General features: G+C 43.5%; 1 protein-coding gene and 1 long non-coding RNA gene across 3 annotated transcripts in view; both read right to left on the reverse strand.

Annotated features, from left to right (window-relative positions):
- lama5 (laminin, alpha 5) overlaps positions 1 to 17,990 on the reverse strand; it is a 247,530-nt gene extending 229,540 nt beyond the window's left edge. For both annotated transcript variants that reach the window (XM_068000366.1, XM_068000365.1), the window contains exons 1-2: positions 17,613 to 17,990; positions 7,523 to 7,672 (exon numbers count right to left, since the gene is read on the reverse strand). In XM_068000366.1, the coding sequence (XP_067856467.1) occupies positions 7,523 to 7,672; positions 17,613 to 17,882 (420 nt within the window). In that variant the 5' untranslated portion in view covers positions 17,883 to 17,990. The remainder of the gene's footprint in view (positions 1 to 7,522; positions 7,673 to 17,612) is intronic.
- A 2,884-nt stretch (positions 17,991 to 20,874) lies between these two features.
- Positions 20,875 to 21,394, reverse strand: part of LOC137335431 (uncharacterized) — a 39,296-nt gene continuing 38,776 nt past the window's right edge. Inside the window, exon 3 of the long non-coding RNA XR_010966411.1 lies at positions 20,875 to 20,957. This is a non-coding gene — a long non-coding RNA (uncharacterized lncRNA). The remainder of the gene's footprint in view (positions 20,958 to 21,394) is intronic.

The following is a 21,394-nucleotide window of genomic DNA, read 5'->3' on the forward strand; positions in this document are numbered from 1 at the left end:
GGAAAGTAAAAACATGTTTAGAAAATTACCTTTCTACGTTGGCTTGGCAGGAAACTCAATGCGGCTTCCCGCTCAGGCCGCCAAATTAAAATTACAGTCGAGTCCCGATGACATCATTGGGGCCCGACATGCATGCATAAAAAAGGACGCCATTGGCTTTGGGCAGGTATCCTTACCGCCTGCTCAGTTGAGCAGGTTAAAATCACAACTGGTCAATTCCCGGTGGCTCTGGTATGGGTTACTAAGATGGGCAAATTTAACTGCCCACCTTCCACCAGTTCCTGCCGGGCAGGTAGGGTTAAAATCGCCCACCTTATCACAAATCTGAAAATAAAATAAAATAAACTAGAAGGAATAGCATTATCTTGTGTCATTTCTATTTTCTCTCCTTCCCCATACCACACGACATGCCCTCACTGAGAGGTTGGGCAGGATAATTGCACTTAAGAGCTGGCAATATAGCTAGCTCACGCAAAGTGCATCAAGAGAGGACTGGGTGTGTGTATGTGGGCCACAGAAGAGAAGGGGAAGTGCCCAGCCTCCATGCCACACCTCGACTAATGGCACAGCTCTGATCGTGCACTCTCCACATGTGCAGAATCGCAGGCACCTAATGCACCCTAGCACAGTGTGAGACCCGTGTCAATCATTTTCAATTGGAACAATAATCGAACAGTAAAACTAGAAATCAAAGAGAATTATTATTTCACATTTCAGGGAGTTCCTGCTAAGCAAATATTTTAAGCAGGGGAACATGGTGAGATAATTTCTTTCTGTTTACTATGGCATTTGTGATTATGAGGGTCCACAGTTTGATCCCTAGTCTGTGCTGAATTAACTAAATCGAAGTCGCTGCAATTGGTCTCTGTGGAAAAACTGCCCAGGATTCCAACCCTTAAGTTGTATTCAATGACCCCTGCTGGAAGCGTGCATGCATGGATATCAGGTGAGGGAGAATCAGGCCCAACTGTGATGTACCCCTCATCCTGCCACCCCTAAGTTTGATAGCTTGGCTAGCTCTATCCAGCTAGTACCTGAATAATGGCTACTGAGTGAGGGTATCAGAGAGCGATCAATGCTCATAGAGCCATACCCTAGCAAGGACAGGAGGGGAGAAAATCAGGAAAAAATATCTGACACTGTGGGGCCTAGATTAAAGTGTAATCATGCAACAAATAAGTACAATAGTTTATGTACATCAATTCCACACTAGGAACTGATCACTGCTTCAGAATAAATAGAATAAGAACATAGGAAAGAACATGAAGACTGGAGCTACAAAAGGCCATTTAACCCAACAAGCCTGCTCTTTGCAGAGTTCTCTTATGATCACTGATATAACTTTCTGGCCCAGCAACATCGCTTGTTCATCCCTTACTTTAGGAAAACCAAGTTCCTTCCCCTACCTCCCATGGAAAAAAATAATCAAGCAGTGATAAAAATATTTCTCAAGCCCTTAATCCCCTTTCTCAATAAATATCGATCCAGTTCTCTTTTAAAGGTGTCAGGGGTGTGATGGAATACTCACCACTTACCTGGATAGGTGTAACCACAACAGCAGTCAAGAAGGTCAAGAGCATCCAGGACTTGAACAGCATCTCTGCCACTGGACTCAATATCCATTGTCTCCACCACAGGCGGACTGGCTCTATAGAATGTATGATCTACAGGATGCACTGCAGCAACTCACCACGGTTACTTTGACAGCACTTCTCTCCCCTGTGACTTCTACCACTGAGAAGGACAGAGCAGTAATGTCGTGGGAACGTCAGCAGCTCCAAATTCCCCTCCATGTAATACACCATCCTGACTTTGATATATATCAGCACTGTGGGAACACCATCACCACAAGGACTGCAGCAGTCCAAGGAAAAGGTCCACCCCCACCTTCTCAAGGCAACTAGGGATGTGTTATAAATGTGACATAGCCAGTGACACCCACATCCAGAGAATTTAAAGAAAATTACTCCATTATTCTATGGGAAAATAAGTTTTCTTATCTCTAACCTTGCTTGAGGTTTGAAAATGTTGTACTTGTGTGCTCATGGACCAAGCTAAATACCTTGATTACTTCAACTTTATTGATACTTTCCATTATTTTAAAGACCTGTATCATGTCTCCTCTCTGCCTTCTGTTCTCCAATGAAAATAAGTTTAGTCACTTGAGCCGATCTTCACACCAGTTACAGCAACTTGCCAGTATTCTTTCATTTGTACCAAAAACCATGAGAACCTGTCAACCGTGATAGAACACCCGTCCCTCATCATCATCACTCAGAGATTCTCTGGGGAATATCAGGGATTTCAATTGTGATTAATTCGGGGGTTATTTCCAGTTTCAATATACTAGTTAATTCCATTGAAGAACTAACGACAGCATAAGTGTGATGGGCCAAAAATCCTCCTTCTTTACAGTAATTTCAATGTTTCTATGATAATTATGCGGTTTCCTGAGTGTAACCGTGTATGCATTAGTTTCAGGTTTGTCCCAGTGGAACTTTTGAAGGGAACCAGTTTGAGGACTGAAGAGTTATACCAAATTGACACTTAGCATACAAAACAGATGCAGGATTCATGTTATTAATGCCTACAATTTTTTTGAAATATAATATATAGTCAAGTAACTGCAGTAGTAGAGATGTGGACTCCTAAACAGAGGGCTCATCTTCAAGTGCCTGCATTGAACACCATTCAGATTTAGCTGATCTCTTTAGGTTGATTTTTATACATCCAGGGTAGGTAGGCCCTAAATGTGTTGACAATGTGCAAGCAGAAGGAGTAGGGTGATTTTCTCTGCAGCTTCTATAAATGGGATGTACATTTTCCACTGATTACTTTTAGGTATATTCCTCGCTCGGTCCCAGACCTCAGCAGAATCATCAGTGAAGAGACTCTGAGCCAAAGTTAGGCCCTGAGTAAGAAAGACAGAGAAAGAGCCAGCCCAAATTACTTTTACATGCTACCAAGTAGTAGACTCAAGGGTGACAAGGCTAAAAAAAACACAAAACGCAAGTTGCCTGCCCACTCTGACTTGGCGAGAGTAACAGAGAGAAACCAAAATGAACAAGGAAAAAACTTTCTATGAAGAAGGAAAACAAAAGTATTTCTTCAAAGCATAAAATTCAGAAGGCTGATTTGACAAATCTGCACTGCCAGAGTATTGAGCTTCATCCACCTGCATTGCTTACTGGGAAATCACAGACATGTTTACCATAATTTTATGTCCATTGAAATATCATAAAAGCAGCCCTAGTTTTTTTGGTACCGTTCCCCTACTTCCTTTTTTTAAAATTGAGAACTGGATCACCCATCACTCCTGTCCTCGCTTACCTCCAATGCCTCCCCGCACTTCAACATGTAATTCAAAATCCTCGACCTTGTTTACAAATCCTTCCATTGCGTCACCTCACTCTACCTCCCAACCTCCTCCAGTCCCAAGCCTCAGGCTGGTCCTCCAACTTTGGTCTTCTGTGTATCCCTTCACCATTGGTGGCACAGCCCTCAGCTGTCTGAGCCCCGCTTTCTAGAGCTCCCTCCCTAAACCACACCTCCTTTCCACTTCTCTCTCTTCTTTTAAAAGTCTCCTCAAAACCTATCCCTTCCACCATGCTTTCTGTCACCATTCCTAACTGTTCTACCACTGCTCAACATCTATGAAGTACCTTGGGACATTTATTACATTAAAGGTGCTATATAAATGTATGTTATTTTTCCTTGAATTGTCACTCAATGACACTTTTAGAGCTCACACTTGACACGAATGGACATTGGATTCACTGAATTCCAGCTACTGATTTATAGCTATGAAGGTTCAGCAATTCAATAGTCACAGTAATACTTCCAGAAGTACTGAGAATGCTATTATCAACTGAATAATGTTTCACTTCTGACCAGCTCGCTGGCATATTCCACTGAAATAAGACAAATTACCCACAGAATTGAAAGAGCAGAAGTCCTTTTAAATTGACCAGAGGCTGTGAATTTAGCTTTCTAAATGGATTACTTTGGTTGGCATTCAAGGAATGCGTGCAATGTGTGCAGTAATTATACAGAGCTACTTTAGCGCCAGACACCAGACACATTAAAAGGTAAACTGTGGTTAGTTTTTTTAGCTTCTCTTCCACCGAAACAATCAACACATACCTTCAACTGATTGCACAACAACCCGAGTGCTGGGACCCCACGTTTAGAGGCCGAATACTGTACAAAAGAAACTTTGACCTCTAAGGGCCACCTTCCATTCCTCACAACATACAAATCACTTTCATGACATGTAAAAATAAACATTTTCTTAAATCTAGTAATTTATGACTAAAATTAAAGAGGAGAAAGTGACAGAAGGTTCTGTCCTTGCTCTGGACAGAGTGTGTGCGTGCATATGGAGGGAGGGATGGCCGGGGTGGGGTGGGGGGGTGGAGGTGGAAATCTGAGGGCCTTGACATTCTCAAAGCCTTCGAGATTAGCATACCAGAGCTTCAGGTTAAGGCAGCACAATAAGATCATACCTCCCTCCTGTCACCCATTCATTCCCATTTCAACTCATTATTCAGGTGCCTTTTTTACTCAGTTGGCATAGCCAGATTCCATTCCGCAATTAACCTGATAGTTTAATGCCTCCTTTATATTACTAAAGCAGTTTCTATAATATGGTGTAGAATCTGCTCAAGTGATATTGTGGGACATACTGCACAGCAATGCGTCGATCCTTGGCCAGAAAAATATTGGGGACATGAACCTCAGATAGCAGCTTTTTACTTTTGCCAGCGGAAGCATTACTTCTTCCGGAGCAGCAGCCAACCAACACCCCGTAAAGTGACCCTCTGCTCCTTTCTTACGTTTCAGCACTGCTGCTGAAATCAGAGAGCTACTAGAGGTAGTGTAAAACGAGGAATAAATGCTCTGCGCCCCCCCCCCCATCTCATTACCTTATTAAAATTCACCCTCTGCCCATAGTGGCATATAAAAATGGTACCAGCATCAGTGCAATGTAAATAGACAGCAGTAAAACCTAGGAAGCAGCCTTTGAATCCCATCACTCGTATATCTCCAGGCAACAGAGGACACGGACATCCTCACCCAATGGAAGATTTCAGCATGAAGGTTGCAGACCTCTGACTGGTTCTGAGCATTGATGTAAAGACACCATTTCTTTCAACAGCCAACACTCTACCGGAATGGTGGATTTGGTCAATTAAACATTAAACATTACGAGTTGCAATTGTCAACGACATTGATGCTGTATTACCATTTTAGCATGTGCAATTCACCGCCATAGAAGGGACAGAGAGAGAGAAGATGTTTCTCTCTCTAGCCCACCTTCTATCCTTGTGCATTAAAACAAAAATGCAAGGTCAGTAAATTATTAACGAAATTGTGAGTGTGGCCGTTGCTACTCGTGGAAGTTGTGAAAACATCCCATTTGCATTTGGAGGTGAAGGATGGTGTGTGATGAACCAGAGCCACAGTTAATGGTACAGTTTGGTGTGCTTTACAGTTGCCAGTGCTGACAAACCATCAATCTGACATCACATTACAGCTCCATGATAGGGCATAATCAGGAACTGACAGGCAAAAGATATGGATGTGTTGCACACAAAAAGGATGACTTGGAGTTCAGACCTGGGGTGGTCTTAAAGTGGATGATTAACCACAATCTGTTATGTAATTTCAGGAATTGTGTACAGTACTTTTACTAGTGCTAATCCAATATCTGAATCTTGTTGGTCACTTTAAAAAAAAAATACAATCCAAAGCAACAAGTACACATTGTAGGACTGAATACTTCTCTTAAAACTAGGGATATAACAAATTGCAGTCCAAAAAACAGTTTACCTTCATTCAACATGGATCCTGTAAAATGCCTAAATAGTATAAAGTAAAACTACATTTCCATCTTCCGTGTTTCTATAATTATTCCTCCAGAATTCCTATAAATGTTATTGGGCTATATCTTTGCACAAAGGGGCTGCTGGTTGTAAATTGGGATTTGGAAAAGTAATCCAACATCTTATTTTTTTGGTAAGGTTTTGATATTTTCCCATCATTCTTTCAGCCTTCTGCTCCATCATGTTCTATGATCTGGCCCACAGGATGGCCCGAATCCCACTCCAAGGCCTCTGTCAGTGCCAGTTGCTAGTATCCATGCAATAAGAAAAATATATAAAATATGCATCTTAAGGAAATATATGTAAATTCAAATTAAACAAAACTGCATCCAGCCAAAGAAGTTGGTGTCAGTCCTTGCCAATTTTGAGAAACTAATTAATCGAAGATAAATTCTAAGAGCTTTTTACTGGATGTACAGAGATCCTGTGGGTTACTTCTGATGGACGTTAAAGATAAAAACGTTATCTTTCACAAAACCCATGTGCTGAATTCAAAAAAATACTCGTTTTATTTACAAGAGGAATCAGAACAAACCCACTCCTATCTCTATGCTACTGTGACTGCTCTATATCAATAGCATCGATAATACCTCAGTTACATCATTGAAACTCAGTGAAGTGTCAGATCCACAGAAATGTAAAATAAGCTTGAATTTCAGAAACAAACAATATTAACTAAAATGTTTCCACCATTCTTAATTTTTAACGCTTTTAAGTCTGGAAATTGATAGAAGCAATGTTATCATATAAAATATTAACACGCTCTTATCAAATTCTTCCCTCTGCTAATTTAGTGGAGACATCAACCCACTTATTTCAAATGGGTTAATGCCTCTGATAAAATAGCAAGGAGAGGATGTGGCATGAACGTGCTAACCATTGGTACAATCACATCACTCACAGTCATTTCCAGGCTTTAATCTCATCACTGAAACGGTTCAAGTAAATTCAGAAATGGAGTGAAGACAATATTTATTTAGCAACATGGAATGGCCAATTCTGGTATTATTTGCCTAGCAACATACAGTGACCTAATGGGACACTGCCAAATATCAAGAGTGAATGGTGTGCATCATGGCAGATTGATCTAGCAAGCATTCAGCCTACACTACAAGCCCAAACCATTAGGCCAGTTGGCTTCTCAGTACAATAGTGCATTTTTTTTTCTTGCTAAGTTTTTCCTTCTCCTCCACTCCTGAAGATGTTAACTCCTGGCTGGGCTTGTCACCTTCCAGGACTTTGTTCAAATGGTTATTATTGATGAGGAAGCTTCGACATTATCAGCAGGCTATTCAATTTTGACTCTGAAGACATCACACCTGAGCTTGTTCCTCTCTTGATTCAACATCCGCGCCCATGCACGCACACATACACATACACAAAACAACATTGCATAGGTGGCAATCAGAAGCCGGAACCCTAGCAAATTTTTACTCCCCTAACCCAGAGATGCTGAGGACCCTGCAGCCACCTCAGTTGAGATCAATTAATTCTGCGCTGACCAGGATCAAATCTGGGTCCTGTTTGACTGAGCCAACCATTGGGTGAACTCACTGGGGGAGTTTACAGTCGAATGTCTTGGAGAAAGTGACAGTGCTAGCCATTGTGTAGGAACAACCACAGCACATTGAACTTACCTGCCCAAGATCAAGAGTAACATTGACTTCATTGTACTCCAGGCCACGAGAGAGAGGAGGACTCTGCCACCAACGTTCTGTCCCATCGATGGCATTGGTGCTTGGATGTGCTTTGTTACTCTCTGCCTTGCAAATATCACAATATTGACCCTATTGAAGAAAAACAACATGAGATAAGTAAAGTTGTAAGCATCACTTGACTATCACCAAAATAATTAATAATGCAAGATTCTCAAGTTCCTAAACATCAGTCCTACTCGTCAATGCTGACTTTGAAGTCATCAGCCATTATATTATATGGACAAAAGAGCTGAATTCCAGAGGTGAGGTGAGAGTGACTGCCCTTGACATCAAGGCAGCATTTGACCGAGTGTGGTACCAAGGAGCCCTAGTAAAATTGAAGTCAATGGGAATCAGGGGGAAAACTCTCCAGTGGCTGGAGTCATACCTAGCACAGAGGAAGATGGAAGTGGTTCTTGGAGGCCAATCATCTCAGCCCCAGGACTTTGCTGCAGGAGTTCCTCAGGCAGTGTCCTCGGCCCAATCATCTTCAGCCGCTTCATCAATGACCTTCCCTCCATCATAAGGTCAGAAATGGGGATGTTGGCTGATGATTACACAGTGTTCAGTTCCATTCGCAACCCCTCAGATAATGAAGCAGTCTGTGCCTACATGCAGCAAGACCTGGACAACATCCAGGCTTGGGCTGATAAGTGGCAAGTAACATTCGCGCCAGACAAGTGCCAGGGAATGACCATCTCCAACAAGAGAGAGTCTAACCATCTCCCCTTGACATTCAACGGCATTACCATCGCCAAATCCCCCACCATCAACATCCTGGGGGTCACCATTGACCAGAAACTTAACTGGACCAGCCATATAAATACTGTGGCTACAAGAGCAGGTCAGAGGCTGGGTATTCTGCAGCAAGTGACTCACCTCCCCAAAGCCTTTCCACTATCTACAAGGCACAAGTCAGGAGTATGATGGAATACTCTCCACTTGCCTGGATGAGTGCAGCTCCAACAACACTCAAGAAGCTCGACACCATCCAGGGCAAAGCAGCCTGCTTGATTGGCATCCCATCCACCACCCTAAACATTCTCTCCCTTCACCACCGGCGCACTGTGGCTGCAGTGTGTACCATCCACAGGATGCACTGCAGCAACTCGCCAAGGCTTCTTCGACAGCACCTCCCAAACCCGCGACCTCTACCACCTAGAAGAACGAGGGCAGCAGGCACATGGGAGCATCATCACCTGCACGTTCCCCTCCAAGTCATACACCAACCCGACTTGGAAATATATTGCTGTTCCTTCATCGTCACTGGGTCAAAATCCTGGAACTCCCTTCCTAACAGCACTGTGGGAGAACCTTCACCACACGGACTGCAGCGGTTCAAGAAGGCGGCTCACCACCACCTTCTCAAGGGCAATTAGGGATGGGCAATAAATGCTGGCCTTGCCAACGACGCCCACATCCCATGAACAAATAAAAAAAAGTGACAAATTATAATATTAGTACCTAAAGGAGTATCTTCTTCAACCCTGAATCAAAACCTTATGAGCTGATCTTCCGTGGCATCACTCACAGATAGTTTGGGGTCAGAAGCACTGATGTGATAGATAGTTGCTAACATGGAGCTGAATTTAACTTGCTTAGTCCTCATGAGGCCACCGCGCAGGTACTCCCTGTGACAAAATGGTTTAAATGTGCACATCCTAGGTCAATTAGAGGCTAATTGCTGAAGGACATTTCTTTAAATTGGTAGTTTCAGCCCTTGGGGAGAATCCAGGTTATCAAGGTCCGAAAAACAAGTAAGAAATGACTGGCTTTCTTTCTCTTTTTTAAAATAATTTTGACACTTCAAAATATGGCATCTGAAATGTGATGGATGCCTGCTAGACATACAAATTTTGTATAAATAGATATATAAGTTTGCAATATGACTCATGTGAAAGGGAATTGGATATATACTTGAAAAGGAAAAGTTTATTGGGATATTGGGAGAGAAAAAGGAAGTGGGACTAATTGGATAGGTCTATCAAAGAGATGGCACAGGCACCATGGGCTGAATGACTTCCTTCTGTGCTGTATGATTCTATGACTCAATTTGTATCAAAAGTATTGTTGCATCATTCCTGTTTGATATCAGCACGCGACACTTTTGTCACAGCTGTTATACATTTGCCCTTCCTCGACAGCATTAAAATTAAAGAACAATTTTCAGCAGAAGGGCATAGGAAAACTCAGTAACTGCAACAATGCAGGAATATATGGGTCACAAGACCAGACCCTGGACAATTTGCCCATACCCAGAGTGTTTGTGAGCTCTCCATCTTTCTACTCATTGAATTTAAGTGGGCATTCCACTCCTAATTTTGCGTTTTCCTCTTTAAGACAATGTTGGATAACTGCTCAAAAAATATTTAATATTCAGATATCCTTATCTCGAATTGACACTGGTAAGATTGCATTTATTGCCCTTCTCTATTTACCCTGAGGAGCAATGGTGGGCCTTTTTTGTAGTGATTGTATTTTTATAACTGAGTGGCTTACTAGGTCAGTTCAGAGGGCATTAAGAGTCAGCCACATAGTGTGGAGTCATGTATTGGCCAGACCAGTTAGGGGTGGCAGGTTCCCTTCCCTGAATGATGTAAGTGGACCAGTTGGGTTTTTAGGACAAAACAGCAGCACCAGTTGTTCTGGTTCCAGAACATAAATGAACAGATTTATTAAATTCAATTTTACTTCTTAAATTGGTGGCATTTGAACTCACAACATCTGCATTGCTAGTCCAATACCACAAGCACTACACTACCATACCCTAATTATGTAGATGTTCAGATACTGGACAACACTGCAAGCTTTGGTCTCATTACTTCATCTTGAATCAGATTAAGAACAAGTTGGAGGTCTCAAACTAAGGAGGAAATTTTCCACATTGGCACTGAAGGCAGGGTGCCTCGTCCACCAATCATAAATATTGGGAAATTAAGGGCGCACTTCCTGCGATTTTCTTGTCCATTAAAAGTAGCCCCAATATTTGTCAGATCCAACTTTCCCAATTAATCAGTGAGTAAATGCATTACTGAACCTTTCAAAACAGAAAGATCCCAGGTTGGATCACTGATCCATACTGATCTCAGCCTGGGCAGTAGTGGCGATTCTATAACTGGTCTCAGTGCCCCTGAGCTAGGAAGGGGACAAACAAATCAGCCAGGATTCTCACTCCTCTGATGCCATCTGAAAAAGGTTTACGTGTGTGAAATTTGGGAAGAACAGGATTAGGCTCAGTTCAGCGGGGGAATAACTTGCTGAAACTAGAATCATAGAATCATAGAATCATAGAAGTTACAACATGGAAACAGGCCCTTCGGCCCAACATGTCCATGTCGCCCAGTTTATACCACTAAGCTAGTCCCAATTTCCTGCACTTGGCCCATATCCCTCTATACCCATCTTACCCATGTAACTGTACAAATGCTTTTTAAAAGACAAAATTGTACCTGCCTCTACTACTGCCTCTGGCAGCTCGTTCCAGACACTCACCACCCTTTGAGTGAAAAAATTGCCCCTCTGGACCCTATTGTATCTCTCCCCTCTCACCTTAAATCTATGCCCCCTCGTTATAGACTCCCCTACCTTTGGGAAAAGATTTTGACTATCTACCTTATCTATGCCCCTCATTATTTTATAGACTTCTATAAGATCACCCCTTAACCTCTTACTCTCCAGGGGAAAAAGTCCCAGTCTGTCTAACCTCTCCCTATAAGTCAAACCATCAAGTCCGGGTAGCATCCTAGTAAATCTTTTTTGCACTCTTTCTAGTTTAATAATATCCTTTCTATAATAGGGTGACCAGAACTGTACACAGTACTCCAAGTGTGGCCTCACCAATGCCCTGTACAACTTCAACAAGACATCCCAACTCCTGCATTCAATGTTCTGACCAATGAAACCAAGCATGCCGAATGCCTTCTTCACCTCCCTATCCACCTGTGACTCCACTTTCAAGGAGCTATGAACCTGTACTCCTAGATCTCTTTGTTCTATAACTCTCCCCAACGCCCTACCATTAACGGAGTAGGTCCTGGCCCGATTCGATCTACCAAAATGCATCACCTCACATTTATCTAAATTAAACTCCATCTGCCATTCATCGGCCCACTGGCCCAATTTATCAAGATCCCGTTGCAATCCTAGATAACCTTCTTCACTGTCCACAATGCCACCAATCTTGGTGTCATCTGCAAACTTACTAACCATGCCTCCTAAATTCTCATCCAAATCATTAATCTAAATAACAAATAACAGCGGACCCAGCACCGATCCCTGAGGCACACCGCTGGACACAGGCATCCAGTTTGAAAAACAACCCTCTACAACCACCCTCTGTCTTCTGTCGTCAAGCCAATTTTGTATCCAATTGGCTACCTCACCTTGGATCCCATGAGATTTAACCTTATGTAACAACCTACCATGCGGTATCTTGTCAAATGCTTTGCTGAAGTCCATGTCCAAGAATGTGTCGGTGGCGGGTACGTCCTCCACCAACAAGACATATCAGAATATCACAGGCACTCTGCCCATTGCAGGAACCCTGCCCAAAATGCTAGATGAAGAATGGATGGAAAATCAAGGGAGAATACATCCGCAATTTTCCAATATGCACTGCCAGCGGGCACAGAACCTTGGAGCTGACACATCTTCAGGAAATTTACTCCTTATTGTTCAGATTTACACATGAACAATGGCCACTTGGGTCAAGTACATGAGGCTGCAGCAAAATAGTTTCTAAAATGAATGAAACAACCAATGTAAAATAATTTCTTCTTTGCTTCTTTTACAGTTTCGACACCGCGCTGAAAAACAGGTTGTCCCTTTCATCTGCACTAAAACATGATTCGCCAAAATCCTAGCTAATGTATGAATTTCCACACCTCCAGTGATATTTCAAACTCCTTGGTGCCTGCAGAACTGAGCTCACCAAAAAATTATGGTTCCTTGTGGCTACGTGTTATGTCGACTGCAAATTAGTTTTGCAGTCCAGCACCCCCACAAGTCATTGCATGATTTATATCGGTATCAGTTTGTGGTTCAACACCAGCTGTAAAGAAGGCTCAGAGAAGAAAATGAATGAGATTAAATTAACGTTATTTTTACATGGTCCTTCTGCAGTGATGCAGGTTAGAAGTTACACTGCCCACTTGAATTGCAGCACATGCATGCACATTCAAATGAATGTTTCCTAACTTCCACTTCGAAAGCAACACCACCTCTCTGCTGTATCCAACACTGGCAGCTTCATACTTTCTTTCTAGCACCAGTGTGGCAAAAATCTTGGTGCAGCATTGGTGCCAATAATGCAGCATAAAAACAGCATAACCTCTCCTCCTGAATCCTACATTACAAATCACTGACATGCCATCTACATGCTATCGGACTACCTGTCTGACATCAAGTCTGGCATGAGTCACAACTTCCTTCAGCTGAACATCAGGAAGACAGAAGCCATCACTTTTTGCACCTACTAAAAACTTCATTCCGTTGCCATTGATGCTGTCCCTCGCCCGGACCCCTTGCTAAGGTTGAACAAAACAATGTACAACTTTGGTATCGTGTTCAGTTACGAGCTGAGCTTCATATCCCACATCCTGTCAATCACCAAGTCCATTTACTTCCACATCCACAACATTGCCCGTTCCTCCCCCTACCTCACCCATCCCCTGCCTTTGAAAACACTTATCCATGATGTTTCAGAGTTGGAAGTAGGGTCAGATGCTCAGCTCGTGGTTGAATAGAATGCCAAGGTTGCGAACAGTCTGATTCAAGCTGAAACAGTGGCTGGGGAGAAGGGATGGAACCGGTAGCAAGGGTACTGAGATTGTAGCGGGGGCCAAAGACAATGGCTTCTGCCTTCCCAATGTTTAACTAGAGGAAATTGCACCTCATCCCAAATTGGATATCGGACAAGCATTCTGACAACACAGAGGCAGTGCAGAGGTCAAGAGAAGTGGTGGAGAGGTAGAGCTGGGTGTCGTCAGCACACATGCGGAAGCTGACTCCATGGGAGTGATTTTAAATCGGAGCTGGGAAGGGGGCGGGGGGATCAAATTGAAGTCGGGAAACACATTAGTACGGGTTTCCCAGACGTACTTATGATTTTGACGTAAGGACGTCTTTTTTTTGTCGGTTTCCTGTCTGACTGACCGGCTGATTGTCAGGCTGGTCTCAGTCAGACGGGAGACCAGCCAGGGAGAGGACTTCTGCAGGTAAGTCTTCGTTTGTATGGATGGGGGTGTGGGGGGGGGGCATTGGTGGGCACCAAGGGTGCATGGATGGGCAAGGGGCATGGGTGGGCAAGTGGCATGGGTGGGCATAGGAGGGCATGGGCGTCATGAGTGATGGGGGATGGAATCGGGAGTCAGTCACGGGGGGGGGGGGGGGTGTCGGGATCGTGGGTCATCACGGGGGTTCGTGATCATTGAGGGGGAGGGACGGAGGTTGGAGGATTAGAGTGGTGGGGGAGGATTGGAGTCTGGGGTGGGAGGATTGGAGTGGAGGGATCGGGGTCGGGGGATCGGGGTCAGGGGTCCGCAATCAGGGGTCCGCAATTGGGGGTTGGGGGTCCACGGTCGGGGGTCCGCGATCAGGGGTCCTCAATCAGGGGTCCTCAATCAGGGGTCGGGGGTCTGCGATTGGGGGTCGGGGGTCAGTCCAGGTAGGCTTGTTGGGCCTGGGGGAACACTCCTACTACTCCGGGCCTACAAGCTGTGCCTTTCTGGGCACCTACCTGTTCGTCTCAGGCCTTCTCACCTCCTTTCACAAGGTGTAAAACAGAAGGCCCTGGAATCCCGGCCCCCTCGGGATTGAAATCGGGAATTAGTGAAAAATGGAGGCCTGAAGCCTCCTTGAAAGGTTTTAGGGCCCAACCCGCCTCCTGGGAGCGGATTGATCGCCCGCCCTTCGTCCCGCCCGGTGAAAACCAGAAATGGGCGGGTTGGAGGCGGGTCTGAAATGGTGGCAATTTTCAATGCCCCCCAGCCCCCAATGCAACCGTTTTTTAATTAGAAAATTGAGCCCCATGGATTCGGATGATATTGCCAAGGGAAGATGAAGAAGAGGATGCCAAGGTTAGATCCTTGGGCTAATTCCAGAAGTAATACTGTGGGAGCAGGAAGGGAAGGGATGTCTGGAGCTTTCTGGCTACGATTAGATAGGCAAGAACGGAACCAAATCCCACTGAGCTGGAAAACGGAGGAGAGGCATTAGAGGAGGATAGTGTGGTCGACTGTGTCAGAGGCTGCTGCGAGGTCGAGCAGCACGAGGAGGGAAAACGTACCACGATTACAGTGACTTTTGATTATTTCCATTTCAGTGGTGCGGCAGGGATGGAATGCTGATTGTAGAGATTCAAACATGAAGTTGTGGGAAAGATGGACATGAATTTGCGAGGCGACTACATGTTTAAGGACTTTGGAGATGAAAGGGAGGTCAGTAAGGGGCAACGGGTCACCACCCATGTGTTGAGTTTCAGTCAAAGCTATGATGCCAATCCAAACTTCCACAATACGGTTGCAGATGGCAAGGGATCTGTTCGTGAGTAAACAGATATTCTGGAGGGAACTGCAGTGAGGGGCAGTGATTGTTGATCTGCTGGCAGAGCCTGAGGGGGCAGTGATGGATGGGGCGAATGGGACAGGAAGAAGGTTGACAAGATTAACCCACAGTGGGCTCGCTGGACGGGAAGATTAGCAATACAGGATGGAGCAATTGGGCAATTGCTTGTAAGGAGGCAGTGACAGATGCCTCAATGGAGAATGCAAAGAGGCACAGATGGTAGCTGTGGGCTTATCCAAGGAGGAGTCTGGGGCCGCAGCAGGAGAGTAGGAAGGCAGAGGAGTAGTGAAGGTTGGGGTAGGCTACGAAGACTCCAGAGACAGAGACTCCTTCTTCCTGGGAAAACACTTCACACTAACATCACTAACACCATAGATGTAGTGTAAACACAGCCTTAGTTGAATTACTATTGAATCACAGTCCAGGGAAGTGGTAGAAGAATCAAGTGTCTTCGAACATGACGGAAGCTATCATCATTTCACTGATCTTTTTGAAAATGTGAATGTTTTATAAACTGTCTGCATCAAAATCATGGACAATTGGATAAAGTTTCCCTTTGGTGATGTAGCCACTTGATTAGCATGTATAAATGCTTTGATATCTGTTGCCTTTCAAGAAGATTTCACAGTTATCTCTCTTCTCAGTTTATGGCTTACAGTACCACCAGAACTCAAGGATCCTGTTTCAAATTCATTTAATCACTAAAAGCATCACTCAGTAACATATCCCTGCTGAACTCTCTTGACAAGATGCAAGATATTGTTTGAGGAATGAGGTAGATCATTAAAAGGCACAGCCTCCATTAATACAGCTACACTGTAGCTCTTTCAAAGAGGTCAGGAAACAATAGTGAAGCTAATACTTGCTGCATATTTTTTATGCATCATTGAAGCAGTGGAACAGTAGAGTTTTATCCCTTAAACCCCCTGACAGCAGTGACTCAAATTTCCCATTTAATTGCAAAGTAAATTCTCCCACGCATGGAAGGAGTTAAAGCATCAGTACAACAAGGCTCGTGTTATGTAGTAAATTCGTGTTATCGGGCACGGGAAAGGTTCACAACATTTTAAAAGGGACAGTGGCAGTTGTATTAGCTTAAACAAGACTTTTTAAATCCCAGTCTTTAAAGTATTTGAACAGACAGTGCCACTGAACTGGCTGTTCTCACACATCTATTAAATCTAGTTTGTAAAAATAATTAAAGAGCAACATGATACTTTGGCAATGAAAAAAAGTGTTAGTTTAAAAACATCTTCGACGTGACCAGCTATTGGTAGCAAAAAAAAAACAAGACACGTCTTATTACCAGTAGAAATGAAACACACCACCAGATCTACAAACCGTGACCACAGTACCTGTGGCTGTTAGTTGAAGACAAACTTCCATTAAAGGCAAACAGACTTTGCAGCGGGGAAACAGTGAGTTCAGATTGTGTAAGTTTGCTTTAATTTGTGGTCGGTGCTTCAGTGGGCCATACAGTGGCGAATAAAGACACGAAAGTGCAGAGTTCCCTGGTGACCACATCTTCAGTGAAATCTAACACCAGCCTAAATAAGGAAATAAATAAGGCATTCTGCGATCATGGGAGGAAACTAGTGGAGAGGGGGTCAATAATATTCCCGAACAACCATCCGGAAAAAGTAAATGATCAGCACTGTAAATGGAGAGAAGCGCCGGAAAGAAAAGAACTGGGAAGCGGACTGTTTGATGTAAGCGGGCCGAATGTTGGGAGTTAACCCGAGGTTCAGGGTCACACACCAGGTCCATAAAGAAGGGACGAATTTAAGGAGGAGACCTGTATTTAAAAGGGTTAAGTTGTACTTTTGATATTGTATCTCTCCCCACCTCCCAGAACTGCAGCTTTCACTTTTTCAAAAACTTAATCCATATTTCATACATGTTAGTCACTCGTGGGCTGAACCAGATAACAATTCTAATCATTTAAAGCAGAGATTTGCCTCAAAAAAAGATTGTTTTATATATTTGTGTAATAGCCTAGGACATGTCAATCTATAATCTAACCGCAATGTGGACTTAAAAGATTAATGGAAATTAAACAATTCTACACTGAAACTGATCGCTGCGTGTTGTAGTTTAAATGTTACTAAACGTGACCTGTTACGGATTTTTTTTTAAAAAAAACAACCTGCACTGCCCTAGGTTCAAATTCTCAGTTGCACCTTGAGCAGACCAGGCTCCCTCCCCATCGTCAGGCTGAATGCTCAACATGTGTATTGGCGCTGCCCGTGTTTGCCTTAGAGATAAAACAATTAAACGCCGTTTAATGCAGTAACATTTGAACTTTGGTAAACATACAAACACAGGTAACATGATTTAAATGCCAGTAATATAAACATTGTCAGACGCTCTTTGTCTGATCATTGCAGTGCAGCACACAGAACAAGCTCTCTTTGAGCAGAAGATCCAACTTAAAGCAAACTCCCCCCCCCCCCGTTATTTATAATACCTGAATAGTTTGGCTGGGGTCGCCGGATACCGGCCCGCCAACTAGTTTACAATACAGATCCTCGATCGGCCTCCCCGTTTCATCCTCTCCGCAAGTGGCCGTGCCTGTGATTTTAGTCCCCTCCGCTAAATTAAAATAAGGCGGGTGCAAACTGAAGCCGTTGACTCCGTAACCATAGGTGATCACCTCCTGCGCCGAGATCAGCCTTGCGATGTGGCAAAGGTTTAAAAGGAGCAGGCGGACCGTCGGAACTCCTGTGCCCCTCGCCATCTTTCCCGAGTTTGCTCACTGAACCCTGACTGCGATCATTGCTGTTGCTGGACTGAGCCGAGCCCAGCCGCCAACATGCAGCTAACAGAAAGCGGCTCCACCAGGCAGGGCTACCTAATCAACTGATGATGCATCAATCACCCTCCTTCTTCTTCTTCTTCTTCTCCTCCTCCTCCTCCTCCCCCCTCGCCCACAATCACAATGGAGGTTTGTACCTTGGATCCAAATCAGCAAACAGGAGGGCGTTGCTTTCTCTTTCTTTCTCTCTTTCTCTCTCTCTCTCATGCACTGAACATGCTTCCTCCTCCTCCAGCTTCTGAGTTTCACATCATTCACTTTGCCAAAAAAAAAGTTGTGCTCTGCCAGTAAAACATCTTCTGCCGCGACCCCCAGCAACACCAAGTGCAAAACAAAAATAAAATCGAAAAACCTTATCCTATTTGCCATGGTACCTGTTTGTAATACACGCCTCTTTATAATGAAGGGAGGCTGGTGCTTACGTGAAATAAAATGTCAAAGGCGACTTGTGTGAAAGGATTAACGATATATGGGGCAGAGGTAAACAGGGATTCGAACTGATTCATACATTTTTGACATTTATTGTGTTACCCGCTGTGTAAAGTTACCTGCTGGGCACAAGAATAGCGTACTCGATGTGGAGCTTAAACAGTTATGGGTTCTGTCAAAGTGCTGTCTATGTGGTATCTATGGATGGGGAATGGGTAAGTGTTTGGAATTGCTGGACTCTGTGAACCTTTGGAAGCAATAAGCGTCTGTGTTCTTCCTTGTAATTGTTTTCAGTCTAAAGATTAGTGCCTGTATTTCAGGTAACTGATTTTAATGCTCCATAAAACAGTGTTTATGAATTGTGACCTCTCCCTGCTCCCAACTCCAGAAACCATGGGGCTCCCTTAGACCTTGCATATCACTTGTTGAAAACAGAACGGTGCTTCAGGGGTAGACGCTGAGAGGATGTTTCCCCTTGTGGGAGAGACTAGAACTAGGGGCCACAGTTTAAAAATAAGGGGTCTCCCATTTAAGACCGAGATGAGGAGAAATTTTTTCTCTCAGAGGGTCGTGAGTCTGTGGAACTCCCTTCCCCAGAGAGCAGTGGAGGCAAGGTCATTGAATATTTTTAAGGCAGAGTTAGATAGATTCCTGATTAACAAGGGAGTCAAAGGTTATAGTAGGTAGACGGGAAAGTAGGGTTGAGGTTGCAAACAGATCAGCCATGATCTTATCAAATGGCAGAGCAGGCTCGAGGGGCCAAATCGCCTACTCCTGCTCTTAATTCGTATGTACGTATGTATGCTTCCTGGGTTATGACCACTGTATTTCATATAGTTACAAACAACTATAACAACAACTACTTGCATTTATGTAGCACCTTTAACGTAGTAAAACGTCCCAAGGCGCTTCACAGGAGTATAAACAGAAAAAAATTGACACTGAGTCAAAGAAGGAAACATTAGGATAGGTTGACCAAAAGGAACATCTTAAAGGAAGACAGAGAGATGTAGAGGTTAAGGGAGGGAATTCCAGAGTTTAAGCTCTAGTTGGCTGAAGGCACGGCCACCAATGGAGGGGCAAAGGAAGTGGGTGATGCACAAGAGGCCAGAGTTGGAGGAACGGAGAATTCTCGGAGGGTTGTAGGGCTGGAGGAGGTTACAAATATTAGGAAGAGCGAGGCCATGGAGAGATTTGAACTCGAGGATGAAAATATTAAAATCAAGGCATTGATGGTTCGGGAGTCAATGTAGGTTGGTAAGAACAGGGGTGATGGGTGAACGGGACTTGGTGCGAGTTAGGATATGGGCAGCAGACTTTTGGATGAGCTTACGTTTGTGGAGGGTACAAGATGGGAGGCCAGCCAGAAGAGCACTGGAATAGTCGAGCATGGAGGTAATAACGGCATGGATGAGGGTTTCAGTAGTAGATGGGCTGAGACAGGGGCCGAGACAGGTGATATTACAGAGGTGGTAGTAGGCGGTCTTTGTGATGAAACAGAAAAGACTGGAACAACACAGCAGGTGAGTCAGCATCTGACGAAGGATGGCACCCAATATATTAACCTGTTTTTTTTTCTCTTTACAGATGCTGACCTTTTCCGTTCTTGTTTCAGTTTCCAGCACTTGCACTTTTACTTTTTATTTGTACTTTATACAATGCAATAACATCATTGTGACATTATTTTTGACACTATGAGCATCACCATTTCTAAATGTGAGTTAAAACAGCAAAAAAAGAAAAAAAACCTAAAACCACAAGTACAACAATGTACAACTATTCTAAAAAACATAAACATATGGAAATATTATAAAAATGTGCCAAAGTAGCACTGCTTCACAGTCTCTGCAAGTACCCAACCCCAACTACCACTAAATGGACCAAATACAGTACATTTCACTCTACGCTCATAAATGCTGTATAAAACAGGTCCTGTTTTTTTTTTCATTTTTCTTCCTCTAATGATTTTGAAATTTTAACAATTAACATTACTTCTCCATTGTTTAAATAGAATACTACATGGGTCCCAGAGCGATACAACATTTGAACAACTTGTGGACCCAACTGAACATAACCCCCTTGCATTTTGTTGCTTCTGCATCACATGGTTGGGTGCCCTCATTGTTTAAAAGCACCATCCCTCTGGAAACTGGTGTGGTATTCTTTCTGTATCTTGTTTACTTTTATTGTGAATAATTCTATTGTCTTTTCAAATAGAAAGATCAATCCTTGTAGTCTGTTTTAGAATTGAGAGATTATGTGGTGGCCCCTTCTGTATCAGTTAACGGAACAGAGTTATTCTGTGGTCCCTCCAATTATTTAACCCTAAATCTGGTGTGAATGAAGCTAAGTAAAAGAGTGGAAAGATACTTGGTGGATGGGAAAGAAAAGGCCATGGTGTTGAACTTCAATCCAAAATCCATTGAGTAGCTTTTACTTCTCCTGAAAAATGATGTCTGTTTACTGGTTTAATTAAAGCTTGACGATAAGAATTCTTCTGAGCCCTATGTGTAGTGACATCTGAATGTTTCCTCTGTTCATTATTTCTAACAACATTGTAGATGGGTTCTAAAGCAACACAAAAATCATAAAGCAAAATCATAAATACATTCACAATGGTCAGTTAATGCTTTCTGATCTCATCAGAGTGAAATACATCAGTGCTGCAATTGAATATTTTACCACTTTTTGCAACTAGTATTCTCAATACAAACTTTTTTTTAATCATTCATGGGATGTGGGCATCGATGAGCAGGTTATTGGTGAGTAAGTGCCGCTTGATAGCACTGTCAACGACACTCTCCATCACTTTGCTGATGATTGAGAGTAGACTGATGGGGCGGTAATTGGCTGGATTGGATTTGTCCTGCTTTTTGTGGACAGGACATACCTGTGCAATTTTCCACATTGTCTGGTAGATTTTTTAAAAATTCGTTCATGGGATGTGGGCGTCGATGGTGAGGCCAACATTTATTGCCCATCTCTAATTGCCCTTGAGAAGATGG

This window comes from Heptranchias perlo, chromosome 19 (genome assembly GCF_035084215.1).
Source record: "Heptranchias perlo isolate sHepPer1 chromosome 19, sHepPer1.hap1, whole genome shotgun sequence".
In the NCBI taxonomy this organism is placed as follows: domain Eukaryota; kingdom Metazoa; phylum Chordata; class Chondrichthyes; order Hexanchiformes; family Hexanchidae; genus Heptranchias; species Heptranchias perlo.